The sequence below is a fragment of the Lycium ferocissimum genome, chromosome 2 (assembly GCF_029784015.1).
Source record: "Lycium ferocissimum isolate CSIRO_LF1 chromosome 2, AGI_CSIRO_Lferr_CH_V1, whole genome shotgun sequence".
NCBI lineage: Eukaryota > Viridiplantae > Streptophyta > Magnoliopsida > Solanales > Solanaceae > Lycium > Lycium ferocissimum.
In genome coordinates this window covers 55,787,326-55,806,097 of record NC_081343.1, presented here as the reverse complement: position 1 = coordinate 55,806,097, position 18,772 = coordinate 55,787,326, and the positions used below count along the sequence as shown (strand labels likewise).

The 18,772-nt window shown below is 33.7% G+C and overlaps 3 protein-coding genes across 7 annotated transcripts; all 3 read left to right on the top strand.

Moving 5' to 3' along the window:
* LOC132045875 (endonuclease 4-like) lies at positions 1 to 6,269 on the top strand. Of its 4 annotated transcripts, none has more exons than XM_059436455.1 (10): positions 6 to 164; positions 271 to 407; positions 1,387 to 1,561; positions 1,686 to 1,793; positions 1,862 to 1,917; positions 2,564 to 2,647; positions 3,073 to 3,165; positions 3,618 to 3,679; positions 5,212 to 5,285; positions 5,811 to 6,269. In XM_059436455.1, exons 2-10 carry the CDS (start codon positions 294 to 296, stop codon positions 5,927 to 5,929), a joined length of 885 nt encoding a protein of 294 aa, XP_059292438.1. In that variant the 5' UTR covers positions 6 to 164; positions 271 to 293; the 3' UTR covers positions 5,930 to 6,269. The 4 variants fall into 4 exon arrangements, with proteins under 4 accessions (XP_059292448.1, XP_059292438.1, XP_059292436.1 ...); XM_059436453.1 differs by having other exon boundaries at positions 15 to 186; XM_059436465.1 differs by lacking the exon at positions 3,073 to 3,165 and having other exon boundaries at positions 1 to 186.
* A 22-nt stretch (positions 6,270 to 6,291) lies between these two features.
* On the top strand, positions 6,292 to 9,570 carry LOC132045866 (endonuclease 1). Its single transcript, XM_059436446.1, has 9 exons — positions 6,292 to 6,426; positions 6,522 to 6,702; positions 6,835 to 6,942; positions 7,120 to 7,175; positions 7,300 to 7,383; positions 7,594 to 7,689; positions 7,785 to 7,849; positions 8,976 to 9,049; positions 9,178 to 9,570. Exons 1-9 carry the CDS (start codon positions 6,310 to 6,312, stop codon positions 9,300 to 9,302), a joined length of 906 nt encoding a protein of 301 aa, XP_059292429.1. The 5' UTR covers positions 6,292 to 6,309; the 3' UTR covers positions 9,303 to 9,570.
* Positions 9,571 to 12,238: 2,668 nt separating this feature from the next.
* LOC132045856 (internal alternative NAD(P)H-ubiquinone oxidoreductase A2, mitochondrial-like) lies at positions 12,239 to 17,243 on the top strand. 2 transcript variants are annotated; one of them, XM_059436434.1, is made up of 9 exons: positions 12,239 to 12,554; positions 14,333 to 15,015; positions 15,156 to 15,369; positions 15,508 to 15,668; positions 15,763 to 15,828; positions 15,924 to 16,087; positions 16,176 to 16,290; positions 16,730 to 16,909; positions 17,055 to 17,243. In XM_059436434.1, the coding sequence occupies exons 2-9, from the start codon at positions 14,428 to 14,430 to the stop codon at positions 17,208 to 17,210; spliced, it is 1,644 nt and encodes a 547-aa protein (XP_059292417.1). In that variant the 5' UTR covers positions 12,239 to 12,554; positions 14,333 to 14,427; the 3' UTR covers positions 17,211 to 17,243. The 2 variants fall into 2 exon arrangements, with proteins under 2 accessions (XP_059292417.1, XP_059292423.1); XM_059436440.1 differs by lacking the exon at positions 12,239 to 12,554 and adding an exon at positions 13,514 to 13,846.
* Positions 17,244 to 18,772: the final 1,529 nt, after the last annotated feature.

The window sequence follows — 18,772 nt, the reverse complement described above, 5'->3', positions numbered from 1 at the left end:
TATACTTTTCACATTCTTATCTTAAATTTATAATTTGAAATTGATTACCCAATTCACATTATCTTACTATTAAAATAATAGAAGTTTGAAATTACCGCGTTTCTTAATTTTTTTTGTATTCTTAATATATATCACTTACTCTTCAGTTCAATACCATTTCTCAGGTTTATTCCACCTCAAAATCTTGTACCATTTCTTTTTCCTTTACTTATTTACCCTTTTTCTTCACTGTATAAGTACCTTTACATTTCTTTTCTTGATTTTTTACAGCTTGTGGAATTTGATTGGAAGAGATGGGTGGGTTTGAGCTCAAATGGTTTGTAAGAGTAGTTGTTGTTCTAATGATGGTTCCAAATATTCTTGGCTGGGGCAAAGATGGACACTATGTTATCTGTAAAATTGCTGAGGTAAATGAAGTATTTTTTATTTAAAAAAATAAAAAATAAAATTGGTCACCATTATTTTTGTTCTGCTAATCTGTGTACTTTCTGAGTCAAATCTTGAAGAGAGTGATTGTTTGGATAAATGGGGTGTTTAATCTTGCTCCTTTTTTATGAGTTTGTTCATAAAAGTTGAATCTTTATGTACTTGGAGGTATTTGCGTTGACTTGTTTGATTTCTATTTGGCATTGACCTGAAGTAATTAGTCTTTTGAGGGATTTTATGGGTGTGCATCCATTGTTGCAGATGGTAGTTTGTAGCATATAGCTATTTGTTAACCAATCCAAAATGGAATGAAAGTAACCAAACCAAAGATTGAAGGAAATATAGAGAAGAAAATAACAAAATAGCGAGAAAAAAAAAAGATAGAGTTTCCTTCATTGATTAATGCTTTAATATTGTGGCTACAGCTGAATATGAAGATTGTAGTAGTAATCTGGAACAGCAGGACATTGTAGACATCACCATCTTAACAAACTGAATTGGGAACTACACTGTTGTTTATGAAACTCAAACATACTAACTTTGGAAGCTCATGGTACTATCCGTTACATAGTTCTCTTCTCGATAGAATCATCTGATCTGGGTAACTTGATCTGGCAATTATGTGGTGTCTATGTGAGAGAATTTGGGGCCTCCCTTTGCTTTTGTCTTTCATACTACCCCCCTTGTAATGTGCTTTCATTGATGTTTTAAATAGGTAGTCTTCATGTGCTTCAAATAAGTCTTGAGTTCTTTTGAGACATTCCCATAAACTTGTTATGGTGGACACCCTTATGCTTTTGACCGATTTTATCTAAAGTTTGTCCCTGCACTTCAAATTAGGCAAAGTCTTTAGTTTTTTTCTTTGAGTGGAAGCAAGCATATGGAAAAGAATTGACAAAATAACAAAATAAAATAAAATTGGTCGAGCTCTTCTTAATGTGAATCTCTTGGGTCTTTCAGGAATATCTAACAGCAGATGCTTTGGCTGCTGTCAAAGCATTACTCCCAGAGCAAGCCGAAGGTGATCTTGCAGCTGTCTGCTCGTGGGCTGATCATGTTCGCTTCCACTACCACTGGAGTTCTCCATTACACTATGTAGATACACCTGATTTCTTCTGCAATTACAAATATTGCCGTAAGTTGCACTACATAGTTGACATTTTTTCTGTTATAATGATAAACCCTGATATGACAAATTAAGGTAAATCTTTTAATGCACAGCTTTGAGCCATTAATAACCTTGGTCTACTTTCTGACAGGAGACTGCCATGACGGGTATGGTCGCATGGACAGGTGTGTTACAGGAGCAATATACAACTACTCAATGCAACTATCACAGGGATACTATGATTTGAATTCAGAAAAATGTGAGGAAGACTGTCCCCTGTGTTATTGGTGCATTTATTGGATCAGAACTAATTATTTCTAGTGACAGACAACTTGACTGAAGCACTTATGTTCTTGTCTCATTTTGTTGGTGACGTACATCAGGTCAGCTCACCTTTCCTGAAACCTTGGTGTATTTAACTGTAAATAAACACAAATGTATGTGTCTGCATATAAACGCTCGGAACTACTTCGATAAGTTTCTTTTAGTTGTAAATACTTGATTAAAGGATAAGTTTCTTTTAGTCTTAAAAAATAATAACGTCCGTTCAATGACACCTGAACCTTGTAATCAAGTGACCAGCTACTTTTATTAGAACTTCCATAAACAATTGTTTTGGACCTTGTTTCGATCATCTACTGGTCTTGTAAAAGTTGGTTGTCTGGGGGAAACTTTAGCATGTGACTTATACGCCTGATTTTTGAGAAAAAAAATTCCAAGCCTGTGGGTCACGCAACAAGTTTATGTTTTTTTTTTTTTTTGTGTGTGTGTGTGTGTCTCACAGATTATCTTCTTATAAACGAGTTGCATCTTTGCCTTCTGTCGTGTGAATGTCTGAATTATGATCTTGAGACGGGATTACTGATTAAAAGACAATTATGATCATGAGACAGATTTCATTGAATCTGAAGCTTGTACACATATATTTGATGTTTCTTAACTATCCGAATTTGAGTGGTGATCAGGAAAAGAAAATGGAAGTCCTGAAAAGTAAATTTAATTTTATCTTGTTTTGTTTTCTGTGCGCAGCCTCTTCATTGTGGTTTCATTGGAGATCTTGGTGGAAACACTATAATAGTTCGTTGGTACAGGAGGAAGACTAATTTGCACCATGTAGGTTGTGAGTTTCTTTTGAGTATCAATTCATTCTGATCTCATTTTTTTGGATCACTAAATAAAATTGTTGAAGTGTAACACCTTCGAGCAGACTTATTCGCTTCATGTTACCATTAATTATACAAAGTGTCTATTATTTATAGTCCTTTTCATTTGAAATATATTTAGATAGAGACCCTCTTTCTAACTCTCAAATTATGTATTCACTTTTCTCTACTTTGAAAAAAAAGGCAAGTTTTGAGCATTCTTCTTGGCTTTTAACTGTCAAATAATACTAGACAAGTAGTATATGCATCTTAAACTGCATGAGTACAAGAGAAGGGGTGTATTTTGAAACTTTAAATTATTTAATGTGAACCATGCACAAATCAGATATCTATTTAGAAACAGTCAGTGTAACTTCTTGACTTAACTTCATTCAGGTATGGGATACCATGATTATTGAATCTGCATTAAAGACATACTACAAACGTGACCTCATGTTAATGACACAAGCTCTTCTGAGAAACATCACTGTAAGTTTTTCCTAGCTTATGGAGAAAATCTTTCTTCAATAATATGTAAATTCAGATAGTTTAGGAGAAAAAGTTAAATTAAAAAACTCTTTCTTTCCAAATGATGTTTCATTGTCAAGAAATAAGAGGAAGGTTATATAATGGATGTTCAAAAGGTTATAAGGATGTTCAACCACTGTCTCTAAGCGGAGTTGCTTCCATGACTCTGCAAGTTTGTGCAATTTTCTTGTTGTTTCGGATGTTTAGATTGCTCTAACACTTGAACTTGTTAAGCTCAAAACTTAGCAGTTTGAGTATGTCTCTTTCACTAGATTCTCAAGACCTGGAGAAAACATCGTGTTCTTGATACTTGTTAAAGGAAAAGAGACAGTTTAATCGTTGATCCTGTCATTTCTTCTATTCTCTTTATTTCCGTCATCACTTCTAATTTATGTACTTGTATCTGGAAATAGCATGAATGGTCCGATGATGTTCCATCTTGGGAAAATTGCACGAAGATGGTTTGTCCTGACCCGTAAGTTTCCATTTCGTTTTTGTCCCTTATAACCTTCATCCCATTCTCCCTCATTTTTTTTCTTTGCCTTGCGGGTTAAGGTGTTTTTATCTTTGACTTTGCTTGAGATATATTCAGCTCACTAGCTCAGGGCTAGGTGATTTTATTTCATGTTGGAGAGAATATAGTATGCAATATAAAATCTGTTAGTCAAGTGCATATGAATTAAGTTGCCATTAGAACATTGTAGAGTTTAAACTCACCCAGAGCACGAGGTCCCTAGTTGAACTCCATGTAATCCAAGTGTTGCAGTGTGTGTTACTTCCCCACTGCCTTTCCACTTGCTCTGTTACCATATGTGCATCTATCATTTTCCATGCTTTCTGTAAAATTGAATAGAACAAAGTAAAGCTCCTAGGACTATAAGTACGCCATGCTGTATGTACATTTTCTTTTTGATCGAGATTCCTTGTGATTCATGGAAGTAACGATTGTGAGGAACGAGTAGCTCAAAGGATTGTTAAGGATCAATACAAAATCTACTTTGTCAGGAAACTCAAGAAAAGGGCCCTAGGTTTTGACTCAATTGGCAAAGTTTAAGGGACTTGTATACTAGGTCCCAAGTCATAGCATGTCCAGTATTTAAGTGGAGAAGGTAGAGGGACTGGCCTATCATTCTCAAGTTCTTAAGGCTGCGGTTGGCTCCAGACAGATTTCTCAGTTATCCAAATAAAAAAAATTAAAAAAAAAAGCTAAAGATAAGGTGGAGAATTGTCAAGATTTTATGTCTTGAATTACTATTTGAGATGATCTTAATTCAAATATTTTCATCTTTCTGAGAATTTCTAAAGATTCAATATATTGCATGTTGAAATGAAAAGGGAAAATAAAATTACTTGTAAGGGATCTCCGAAAGTCTTGAAAGGTTTGCTAATCCCGTCCTATAAATAGATGAACTTTTGCTCATTTTGGATCATCAATTCCAGAGGCAATCCATCCTTGTATAGAAGGAGTTTCAGAGAGAATATTAGGGGCATTTAGTTACATGGATCGGGGGGGTTATCCCAGTATAGAATTTGGAATTAAATTTGTCCAGTGTTTGGTTGTGGGTATTGGCTAAAACCTGAAAAGTTTTATACCAAAATCTTGGGATTACCTATCCCATATAGAAGGTGGAATTATAATTGGGATAACCTTGTTTTGAACCAAACAATCTCTAGGAGTATTAAGTACTAGAAAACATACTGAGTGAATATCTTTGCGAGCGTATATGTGTCTCTTTGGTTATTTTTTGGATTAATTTAAGATACTCTAGCTTTTATCTGTAGTTTGGTGAATTGCTCTTATCTTGTCATGGACATAGGTATAACTGACTAAACCATGTCAATATGTGTTTCCTTATATTAATGAGTAATTGTATTTTTTGTAAGTATTTTATTAATGAGTTATTGTCTTCAAGGATTAATGAATCTCGCACTAAGGGGGTGCGATCCATATATAAAAGAATGCACTATATAAAACAATGCACTTTTTTGAGGAACTCGCTTTTACAGGTATGCTTCTGAAAGTATCCGCTTGGCCTGCAAATTTGCCTACAGAAATGCAACCCCGGGAAGCACTTTAACAGGTAAGAGCTGATTCTCTGTGGTCTTCTTTTACTTTCTAGCTTTTATGTGAACTCTGTGCTTGGCATTCACAAAGATTTTGTATTGGAAGTCCCTCTTAATCGTCCAATTAGATCAGGAAAAGGATAAAACTGAAATTGCTTTATGAACAAGTTTCACTTCTTAATCAGGGGAAGCTTTTCCTTTGTGGCTCATGATGTGTAAATGTTATTCAGTTTTTATCCTAAAAAATTAGTACAATTTTTTTTTTTTTGTCCTCATCTCTTCATTATTATTACATGATCTTGCTTTGCCTTTAGATAGATCCATTTTCTTAACATTTTTTCCCTACAAATCAACTACCTATAAAATATACCAATATATACGTGGAAAGCCAAGCTATGTACATCTATGTTCTTTCTGTAACGGTTATTAGCTGACATTGAGAAAGCCAAGCTATGTGCATCATAAGATATTACACAAGATTGTATTCAATATATTGCCATGTCTCATAGTTCACTAATCTTTCTTTGTCTGTTGTTGCCCAGATGATTACTTCCTCTCTCGGCTTCCTGTTGTGGAGAAGAGGTTGGCTCAAAGTGGGGTCCGCTTGGCTGAAGTTCTCAACCGAATTTTCACTAAAAAACCATCAGTTGCTGCACAATGAAGATAAACTGCAGAAGGAAGTCACAGATAGGGACCCACTCTATGCAACTTCCTTCATTACTTGGAGTTTCCCTCACTCCAAGAACTGAAACTACCTAAAATGCCTTACAAGTCAATCATCATTTAAAAAGGTGTAATAAATTGTACCTTTAAATGTACAACTAGTCATCACATGTGACGGATGCTGCTGTCATATTAGAATCTGCTGTATGTTGCTTTTATGGATAATCTACTTCTTTTTACTTAAGATAGGAGGAATCTTCAGCTTGTACACAATAACCATTTGAACATTTATATATATAGAACAAATCCCATTTTGGTGGGACATTTCTGGTTTTCAATACTTGTCAAGTCATTGAACTTCATTTTACTTCTTTGAGGATGTTGAGATTAACTTCATTAAGCATTATTTTCTTTCTCTGTCTTGCTTTTATTAACCAATCTGGTGTTGAAGCATGGAGCAAAGAGGGTCATATGATGACTTGTCGGATCGCCCAGGTATATATTTTATATATATAATTCTTGATATTCATTAAGCAAGAAGCAAATGTTTTGGTTTTTAAAATAAGAAGAATTATTGCATGTGGAAATAGGACCTGTTGAATGATGAGGCAGCTCATGCAGTTAAAATGTTGTTGCCGGAATATGTTAACGGCAACTTGTCGGCCCTCTGCGCGTGGCCGGACCAAGTCCGGCATTGGTATAAGTATAGGTGGACAAGCCCTCTACACTTCATTGATACCCCAGATAAAGCTTGCAACTTTGATTATGAAAGTAAGTCAAATGCATAAAAAATAATAATAAAAAAAGAGAGCTGTCGTTCTCTTTTTTCACATATTATTGATCCTATAATATTATGATCGACTTGAGCAATGAATTCATATTGTTGTTTTACATGGTGAGAAGGGGATTGTCACGATCAACATGGAGTGAAGGATATGTGTGTTGCTGGTGCAATTCAGAACTTTACCACTCAACTCTCCCATTACCAAGAGGGAACTTCTGATCGCCGATGTAAGAATCAAAACAGTAAATCTTTTTACACTGTCAGTGAATAAACTGAAACATGAGAGAAACACATATAAATAACTAACTTAACACCATGGAGATTGATCTTCCTTTTTCTCTTATTGTTTGGGTTGATTCACTTATGCTGCATTTTAATTCAACTTTTGGGGTTGATAATTACAGATAATATGACAGAGGCCTTGTTATTCTTGTCACATTTCATGGGAGATATCCATCAAGTATGCAGTCACTCTTTTTTTCTTTTTTTGCATTGGGAACTTCATTCTGAACATTGCATATATAATAGGAACGTATGATAGAAAGTAAAACTTGTTAATTTCCTCGTGGTTTTGGTGATTTCAGCCAATGCATGTTGGCTTTACAAGTGATGCAGGAGGAAATAGTATTGATTTGCGCTGGTTTAGGCACAAGTCAAACTTGCACCATGTAAGTATATCTATAGCTAGTAGTATATCCATGATTTAAAGTTATTGAGTTCATAGTGGATCGATGTGATTTATTATGTACATAAATTTATGTGTAGAGTGATCTGAAGTCATTAATTATCATAATTCATAAGCTTAATGAGATATGATAATGAGAAAGATTATTATCGGCTTATATTTCTTCTTAAAACGAAAATAAAAATAACAATAGGTATGGGACAGAGAGATCATTCTAACAGCTGCAAAAGACTACTATGCAAAGGATGTAAACCTCCTTGAAGAAGACATTGAAGGAAACTTCACTGACGTAAGAGTTGTATTAATTTTCTCTAAGATTAAAATTATTTTTGTCATATATACAGTTAATTTCTATGATTAATGGGGTTAATGCACATACTTCAGGGAATTTGGTCTGATGATCTTGCTTCTTGGAGGGAATGTGGCAGTCTCTTTTCTTGTGTGAACAAGTGAGTTATTCTTTTTTCCCTTATTGTTTTACCATTCATCTAAAAAATAATTTACTTTCTAATATTAAGAAGTATGGTGAAAGTTTAGAATTCCTCCTCCCTTAATCAGGAGACCTCATGTTCGAATCATAATGGAGTGATTTACTTCCCTTAGTGGATCCATTTGACATGAATTCAAATTAGTCGGGTTAGTAGGCTTCAGACACCAAATGATTAGACCAAAAAAATATGGGCCATTTGCACGATTGCCCTTCAAAGGCAGTGGTCTTTAATTTTTGCTCCTCAAATTGGTGGTCTTTAATTTTTGCCCTTCGCCTAATACCCCGGGATCCTGGGTTCAAACTCCAGCTCAATTAAAAAAATATCATAAGGCAGAGTTTCGTAGCAAAATTTAGACCTATTCGGGCAAAAGTTAAGCCTTAAGGCAGAGTCTTGCAAAATTTGAACTGAATTAAAAAAAAAATTGCGTTAATGCAAACCTCTACCTCAAGGAAACTCTCCCTTAAGGCAAAACTTGTCTCAAACTCTGCCTGATCACGTAGAGCTTTAAACTTTGTCTTAACTCTGTCTGAAGGCAGCAAAACTCTACCTGATCAGGTAGAATTTGAGGCAAAACTCTGCCTTGCGAATCCAAATTATAACTTGCAATTTTTTAAAACAATTTTTTACTAAGCGGGAGTTCGAACCCTGAATTAAGAGATTTTTAGCGAAAGGCAAAATTTAAAGACCATCAATTTGAGGGGCAAAAATTAAAGACCAGTGCCTTTAAAGGGCATAACGCACAAAAAAATGAAAAAAAAATATAGTACAACTTTTCTTGTACTAGCATACCACGTCATTTTATTTTAGTATAAATTATACAATAGGATTGACTAGGTGTCACTACTAGAATGAATAAAAAAGGAAGGTTCGTTTTAAAAACGTTCTAAAGATTTTATAACAATAATAATATTATGGTCAAAAGTTAAGAAATTGGTCGCAGAAATCACAGAAGGAATTGCTATTGAGGATTAATCTTATACGCACTGATAATGTAAATGTACACAATCATTGCAATTTAATTTAGCGTAAAAAAAAAAAAAAAATCCTTGAAAAATGGAAAATGATTGTTGATGTGATTTTCCAGGTTTGCAACGGAAAGTATAAATATAGCTTGCAAATGGGGATACAAAGATGTTGAAGCTGGGGAAACTTTATCAGGTATTCACAAAAAAATTGGAAAATAATTTACTATAAAATACGCATAGAATATGTTAGTACTGAAAAAAGAAAAAATGCAGTTTCATTAACGTTTCCATTTACTTATTTTAAAATTTTCTTTTATGCAGATGATTACTTCAATTCAAGACTCCCAATTGTGATGAAACGCATAGCACAAGGTGGAGTGCGATTAGCCATGCTTCTGAACAAGGTTTTTGGAGATTTTCAAGAAGATTCAGTTGCAGCAACTTAATTGATTAGCAAATGAATTTTAATAAAATAAATAAAAATCTTATAGCAGTTAAAAAGTGTCATTTTTAGGCATCATAGGAATGCCCTCCGTATAACTCGAGATGACACACATCTTGTGTTCTGATTTAACCAGTCTGACAATTCATGGTTGTATTTAAATTCCTGTAATTACCCACAGTGATGTTACTAAAAGTGTAATTGTATTTAGCTTGTTTTATCTTTCATACAAATGGCAAAATATAAATTTATAAATTTGCGTTCTTGGCTCATATATATGGTCAATTGGCTTTGTAGGTTGCTCTTTACAATTTTATTTTAATTTTATGTGTTTTTTTTTTATAAGAAATCTAAAAGTAAAACACGAGAGAGATTTTAGTAGAATTATTTTTTCTATTCAAATTGTAAAAGCTATGTTCGCTCACTTTCTCCATATATATTGGAGCTAATTATATTACTAATTTGTGATACTCTAACACCCACTTAGAGAGGCAGTTCTCATAACAGTAAAGTTTAGGTCAACGAGATAGCTCGGAGCTAGTCTCTCAACCAATCAACAAGTTTTTTTTTTTTTTTTTTTTTTAGTGACATAATATACAAGAAATTTTTCGGAATTTGTATGGCAAGAGAAAAACTAATTTTTTGTATGTCAGAATCGAGAACATTCAACTAAAGGAATTCAAAATTACTGTCATTTTAATTAGTTTTGAGAATACTTAAGAAGAGGCTAAAGAATTCTTAAATTATATTTGATTAATATTCTCTTCAAACTAATAGCTGAGTAATAGATACAAGAAAATGATTAGGAAATCGTCATGGATCAAGTCATGGCAAGAATAAATAAAGAAACCAAGAAGCCCATATCATGTTCTCTTACGTGTGAGATTCATTTCATTAGCACAAAAAATGGGAAATAGAAGTCAAAGAAAGAAAGGACTTGGATAGAAGAAACAAAAATAGTAAACGTCGGCTCCTAATATATTGGGAACAAAGTAAATTAAACGTGAAGGAACTATTTTTGGCCGTTGAGAGATGTTATGAGTGGAGAAGGTGACAAATGCCTTTGACACGAAACAACTAATTACGTAGGCCCATACTTAACACGTTTACAGCATTTACAGACCTGTCTTGCTTTAATGCACCACTTAAACATTGAAAGCTTAAGTTCTATGAAATGATATTGTATTAAAAAAAAAATCACACAATTAAGTTATTTATAAGATAAGTTTAAATAAATTGATAGAACTTTTAATAAAGAATTGAAAAGTTTGAAACTTGTAGTTTTACAAATTCATACTAATATTTATATGACCATAAAACTTTTGAAATATTAGAACTTTGTATTAAGAAAATATAAAGCTAATCACTCTTTTTTAAGATGGACTACTAAGAAAAAAGTATCAATAAAGCGGACCAAAGGGAGTAATTAATGATATTCTCATTGTCCCAATCTATATGGTGGTGTTCGACAAATGAGTTTTTGTTTGATCATAATTTTTTCATATGCCGTTTAAATATTTTAAATTGTTATTATTGTGAATTTTGTTTCAAAAAACTTAAAAAATTTATGTCTGAATTTATGATCAAAATTAAGAAGTTTAACTCTCGTAATTCAAACTATGACACAGAAATTGGGACTGAGGGAGTAACTGATTTGCTACTTATTATATAGTATTAGAATTAAATTACGCCGTCTGTAGTATAATTTACTTTTTACCTTAATAGTGTGTGAAACTTAGCCTTAATCCTTATTATTTTATTCTTTAATTACCCTTTTTACTCCTATTTTCTATGGTGTGTTCTAGTTATTCAAGATCAATTGAATTTTCAAGGCCAGATTCTTATAGGTGTTTGAAAACAAACTTTTCTTTTTGATTAGTTCTAGAACAAAAAATAAGAAATAAATATGCATTTAGAATCCTGTGGGAGAAATTTTTGCACATTTTACAATTCTGTTCTCGAGGGTTTTGATTCTTCTCAGTAATAATATTAAAAACCAATTAATTAAAGCCATTCATGTGCGCAATAAGACAGGTCCTCTCCCTTTCTGTTAAATACTTGAACCAATTCTAAGAGGTCCCTAACTATAGTAAGCCAATTATTAATTAATAAAATATGCATCATATGCTATGTATTATGTACAATATCCTGACTGGTTAAACATATATTACGTACACAATTAAATAAAATGACAAAAATATTCCTGAGTAACAAATCTAATTTTAAACTTTTCATTTTTACCCCTTAATGAGACAATTTATGGTCATACAAATATTTATGACTCATTTTAGACCACAAGTTTCAAAAATCTTCTTTTCATTCTTAAATTTTTTGTCTAGTCAAATAACATCACATAAATTGAAAGGGAGTAAGTACTTACTAAACATCAGCATATACGCTTTTGGCAACTGCTTCTTCCATTTAATTTATGTGGAGCAGTTTGACTGAAACAAAGACCGAAAAAATTAGAAAGATTTTAAAATTTGTGCTGTTAAACAAAACAAAAGATTTATGTAACGGTAAAAGCAAGATGTTAATAATACAGTAGAAAATTTAAAATCTAATTTTTTAAAAATATATAAAGGTGTTTTTTTTTTTTTTAAACATAACATATACTATCTAATAAAAAAACACATTATTCTTTTTAAGACGGATTATGAAAGAAATAGTATCACATATGAAGGAAGTACTAATTAGGAATGTTTTTTAAAACCTAAAAACCTAATGACGGCCATGAAATGATCATATTCGCTAAGCAGCCCTTGTTTGACCTAAGAAAAGAAGAAATCAGAACGTGGTCGTTTTGATGGCAGAATATTCCCGTGTTGTTTACGAAATGGCAAAGAGTCAAAGAACCGCCTCTCTTTCCTTTTGCATTTGCATGCTTTATATATATAATATATATTATATATTATATATATATGTATATATATTTGCATTGAGCACCCAAATGCCAAATACTACTAGTAAAGTATTTTAATTATAGCAACAGACCACTTGTATTTCTGATACCACCATACCCTTTTTGTTTTTACATTAAGGAAAAAAAAAAAAAAAAAGCGGCATGTGAAGCTGTAATATTGTGACCAATATTTTCTTGCGGCTTAAGGTTTTGTGTATAGAATAAAGGGTGCCTTTTTTTTCTTTCCTTTTTGAGTATAAAAGCATACTGTTAACTCCTGATATCCTGGAAAGCTGCTGAAAACAAAATCTTTGGTTTCTTCTGCGGTTCATTGTCTTCTTTAAACTCTTAAAGGTAATCTTTTTCGTTGTTCTTCTGATTTTTCAGGCATTTCTTTGTATATCTATGCTTGATTTTGATTGTACGTGTGTAGTTTCATCATTGTTGAAGCTTATGTTGTGACCCTCTTGAGTTTTCTGAACTCAAAATGCTTAATTAGTCATTTGCAAGGTGTTTCTGACATTCAGTTATGAATATGATGTTACAAACAGAGCAGCCATAACAAAAATGGGATTTCTTTCCCTTTTTTTTCCCCTTGTTTAAATGTGATAAAAATTCATGGTACCTGCTGATATGGTTCTTCAATGTGTTATATGTAATGGTGTTCAGATTACTTTCCTTTTGGTTTTGTTTGATATTTGGTGTCTGCACCTGATAGCCCCTAATTGCCTCAACCAAAAGAAAGACAGATGGCGGCTTATGGTTCATGATGCGCGTAAAGGAGCTTCTTGATCCACGGGTGGATTCAAGATATGAACTTTATGGGTTTGGGATGTCAATGAAAACATTAACTATTGAATTACTAGGTTAAAAATTTAACATTGGACATATTTAGTAGATTTCTAAACTCATTTTGGGTTCAGCCCATAACTTATACTGTAAATCCGCTTCCGTCTTGATCTAGCTCCAAATGTGCCGAAAGCTAACTCAACCCGAAAATGTAGCTCATGAGGGCATGATTGTCCAAGAACATAGAAGTAGATAGCAAATCATTTTCTCAAGCAACATGTGGGACACTTAACAATAATAATCTTTTGTGAATAGTTAAAGATACTGTTTTTCTTTTTGTCCAGATTTGGTTGTGGAATTTTGAAAGTTAAATTATCTGTAGTAGAACTTGGTAGGCTGATGTTGACATTCTTTTTTATTTCCGTGATGTTGTCATTCTTTTCTTTGTCTGATTTTCTCAATCGACGTCTTGATTTTTGCTTTTATTTTTCTTTGTGCATAATAACTGGAATCTTCTTTTGATGATTCAAGCTAATCAATTTGTGCAACTATATATTTTCTGGAAACAAGATTGAACCTAGTCTGCCCTTACTGACTTTTAGTTGTTAACCATCTTATGGGTTAGAGAGATTGTCAGATTGATGTTGCTTACCTTTCTTGATAGATTGCTTGCATTGATGGTGATCACATTTCTTCCATTGCTAGACATGTTCTGTCATTCCAAATTCAACTTAAGTATGTAATGTTCAGAAATTTAATCCAATGGAACTTTGCTGATAGTTTGCAACATTATGTCAACCAACAGTTTGTTCTGAGGTCTGAAGTAATGAATATCAAAACCTAAAAATTTATATCAGGTAATAACATTGACCAAATGAACTTTAAATTGAAATTTGCATAGTAAGTCTGGTTGCACTCTTCATTTTCTTGCCCTTTCCTCCATCTCAAAACAAGAAGAGGCAACCTGGTTCTTGTAAAATATGTTACCAATTTTATAAGTTGGCACTAACTGGTCATATTTTTCTGGACTGAGATTGTAGTGAGTGCCAGCAAGAATCACAGAATATTGTAAATCCGGTTGTTTTATATCTGGATCCATTCTAAGAATTTTACAAGAACTCTTCACATTGAAACTGCCACCATGAACAAATGCAATTTTTGTCTTTCCTGTTTCTGCTCTGGTAATCCTAGGAACTCTCTTTGTCTTGCTTTTGTCTTGCCCTTGACTGATCGCATAACTTCAATGCTCATTGTCTTTACTTCTCCAAACTTCTGGGATCTTATATATAAGTGTACTGCAGCTTCCTATTGAAAGCTCACATCTACTTTCTTCCTTTTTTCAGTGTGACTTAAATATTGCATACCATCTAAAGTCCAAACAGTAATTGCCTTCATAAAAAATTCAAGAGTATCAGCTTCGGCAAGGGGTACTCTGAACATGGCATTGGTAAGGGCTGCAAGGAGTAGCTTAAGGCGTTCCGGAGGTGCAATTGGCAACTATGCAAGTGATAGAAACATATTCTATGAAGGCATTTCACCATTGAGACACCCCGCACCTGTTCTTGAAAATGCTGCAGCAGGTTTCAATTCATCATATATTCCAAGCATGCAGATGATAAATCAATTAAGTTGTGGGAACAGAGGAATGAAGTTTACCCCTCAACATCAGCTTGCACATGCACAAGCTCAAATGGTTGAGGATTCTGATTCAGAGTGTGCAAGCTCCAAGTATCCAACACTTGAAGCAACAAAAGAGGGCGAAAAGCCTAGAGTGGTTGTTCTTGGCTCTGGTTGGGCCGCTTGCAGGTTCCTCAAAGGGCTCGACACTAAGTTGTATGATGTTGTTTGTATAGCACCAAGAAATCATATGGTCTTTACACCTTTGCTTGCATCTACTTGTGTTGGAACATTGGAGTTTCGATCAGTTGCTGAACCAGTTAGCCAGATACAGAAAGCACTGTCAAAGGATCCAAATTCATATTTCTTCCTAGCATCCTGCACCAGTATTGACTCTGATAAACATGAAGTGAGTGGACTTTGTTTATACTGCATTCAACTTGTTATTTTGTTCCGTCTATTGTGTTAGTCTGTGCTTTAATTTGAGAAGACACAATACTAGGAACTTGATTTGATGGGAAAATTTATCTGTTTTTATAACTTAATCAGGTGTGCTGTGAAACTGTTGACGATCATGGAGTCTCTCACAAGCCTTACAGATTTAAAGTTGCATATGACAAGCTTGTCATTGCTTCTGGAGCTGAACCTTTGACCTTCGGCATAAAGGGGGTGAAGGAACATGCCTTCTTTCTCCGTGAAGTACATCATGCCCAAGAAATCAGGAAGAAGCTTCTTTTGAACTTGATGCTCTCAGAAAATCCAGGTGATTCATCCATATTCCAGTCTTATACTCTTGTCATACCGAACTTATTTGGTAGCTCTGTAGGATAATATATATGACATCAAGGTTATAATAGTTAACTGAATGTAGTATAAATTTTGTACATGTGTAAAATTACAGGCATTTCAGAAGAAGAGAAAGAGCGCTTGTTGCACTGTGTTGTGATTGGAGGTGGCCCTACAGGGGTTGAATTCAGTGGGGAACTAAGTGATTTTATCATGAGAGATGTACGCCAACGTTATGCTCATGTCAAAAACTACATTCAAGTAACCCTCATTGAGGTAATTATTACTCCAGCTGTATATTGTAAACCTAAAATTGCAGAGGAAATAGCATTATGTTGAGTATGGTCTACTAACACCTTTCCTTGGACAGGCTAATGAGATTTTGTCTTCATTTGATGTTGGATTGCGGGAATATGCCACAAAGCATTTGACCAAGGTAATGAATCAATCAATTGCTTTATTGCGTTAAGAAAGAGGTTTCTTCAGTGTTTGTTGAATTTGTGAATGATTGCAAAACTTCATATATATCAGGTTGGTGTCCGACTTGTTAGAGGTGTTGTAAAAGAAGTACATCCAGATAAAATAGTTCTCAGTGATGGAAGTGATGTTCCATATGGCCTTCTCGTATGGTCTACTGGGGTTGGTCCTTCTGAATTTGTTAAATCACTAAATCTTCCCAAGTCTCCTGGTGGAAGGTACAGAGTCTTAATTTCTCCATCAATTTAGCTACTTCTTGGTTCCCTTTCATGTTTCCAACAAACTAATCTTTAAGGCATGTTACAGGGTTGGAATCGATGAATGGTTGCGAGTTCCTTCTGTAGAAGATGTGTTTGCACTAGGAGATTGTGCTGGTTTTCTTGAACAGACTGGAAAGCCGGTGCTTCCGGCTCTTGCTCAGGTCAGTATAATTTCCTGATACGTCCTTCATTTCTCCAGGCGTGTTATTCTTATTCACCTGCATTTCTCCTGCTTTCTTTTTCCTATAGTAATTTGCGTGTTTCTTTCTTATTGATCCTGATTAGTTTTATGTGAATGGCCTCGATTGCAACCGTTTATGAACTTACCTAAGGCCTAAAGTTTTTATGAACAATCTTAAAGTTGCATGCTGTCAAGGATTACACTGATACATGACTTGAAAGTTGACCAGTATCCTTTTCTCTACAAGAACACAAGAAGCTGTCTTGTTATCCTGTCTTAAGACATAACTAGGAGTAGAAACTTACCCCTATCCTTCTTCTTGGGTTGCAAAAACCAAGTTTTCTTTGGAAACTACTACAATTGCTTGATCTTGATTGTGGATTATAAACTTTTCTCAATGCAATTTTGTTTTTGTACAGGTTGCTGAAAGGCAAGGGAAGTATCTTGTTCAAGTGTTCAACAACATTGGGAAACAGAATGGAGGCAAAGCTCTCTCTGCCAAAGACATCTCTTTAGGAGATCCATTTGTTTACAAGCATCTTGGAAGCATGGCAACTGTGGGGCGTTACAAGGCTCTCGTTGATCTCCGCCAATCTAAGGTAACATTATATATTCTTATCATTTCTAAAGTTACCGACCCTAAAAAACCTGGATTACCCTCTGCATATAGTATCAATCAAGAAAGAGCAAGCTTGTCCCATGTACCTTTTCATACTATGTTCTGATGTTTATTTTGTTTGTCAGAATGAGAAGGGCGTCTCGTTAGCAGGCTTCCTGAGCTGGTTTATTTGGCGCTCTGCATATCTTACTCGAGTTATCAGCTGGAGGAACAGGTTTTATGTGGCTATGAACTGGGGAACAACGTTAGTATTTGGCAGAGATAATACTAGGATAGGATAAACTAGCATTTCTAGTCGGGATTTTCATGTTTTTGATCCATTTTTGAACACTTAATAACTTAAGTGTGTGTAAAAATTTATTAATGATGTTACGTTTTTAAGTGTTGAAAAAAAAGTGGCAAAAGGCTAAGGAATGAAGAAAGGGATTGTCAAGTGTAAGAATATTTGAATCTCCACAATGCTACCAATCCTAATATATACGTTATAGGCATAAGCCCCTCGAATTTAATGTATTTTACATACATTAAGCATAATCATTATAATTGGTATGTGATTTTACTAAAATTAAGTGAAGAACTTCCCAAGTTACCATTTTATTCCCAATATTCTATGAGGTTTTCACTTTATAGCATTATCAAAAAAAAATATAGGCTTCATAACCGCTGAAGATTTTTGAACAACTAGCTAAAATAGCTAACTTAAGAATACAACTTTCATTGCAACTTGGGAGTTGGATGTTAAGAGATTCGTTGATAACAATAAATTCAGTAATTACACTTCAATTCCAAGTTAGTCCAGTTCAGCTAAGACACCTCACCGTTGATTTGGTTGCATTGGGAATCTTTTCATTCTAAATTTCTAACATTCAATAATTTACGTTCTCTAACTAAAATTCTCTACATTTTCAATTAATATCAACATTTCTAATAAGGTTAAAAAGACTACTGATAAATAATGGCCTTAAAACAGAATAAGAGATTCATACATACAGGAATCAGCACTAAAATAAGGTCATGAGCTCAGTTTACATTCTTTAAGAAGTTGAAGAATCCTATTATCTTTTGTTAAGACTAAGATATTTATCTAATTTATTTGCATTTTAAACTAAAAATTCCAAATTTATGGTCTTTATGTTACTCTCTTGTTTTGTTTTACATAACATTTTATTGAGTGCCGGATTTTACAAAGTGTTTGGTTTGGCAGTTGATAGAGGCAATAGGACCTGACACTAGTTGTTCCCTTCCCTTCGCTTCCGACTCTTTTCTTTTTTAATTGGATTTGGTGCAATTATGAGGGTAATAATTACATAACCTAATGCTTATTCGTCATAAGGTGATTATAATGTAATTTCATGTATTATATTTCCTTGCATAAGTACAATTACATAGCTAGATATCTCTCATTTTAAGATAAAGTTAATAGTAATATATCTTTATTACACTAAATTTGAAAGAAGTGAAGTACATATGATATGTAAAACCATAGGAGATATGTGCATCACATGCCAAAATCGCAGCGGAAGACTGTGAAGTTATCCTACATATTTATTATTTAATAACTAATATTCATTATTTCAAAGTACTTGAAATATTATCTAACGTACTATTCTGGTCAGGTTTTCATAACATTATTTAAAAGAATGTGCAACATTGTAGTGACTCTTTATTAATCCTAAATTTCAAAGGAATTTAGGCGTTAGATTCAAGTTTGTGTATGTATTTAAATCTATGCAAAAAAAAAAGCGAGTGAGGATACAACTAGGTCTAGCAGAGAAGTTTAAAAATATTAGCATCGCAACTCTATATGTATAACATTTCATAATTTACTATAATAATACTTTTC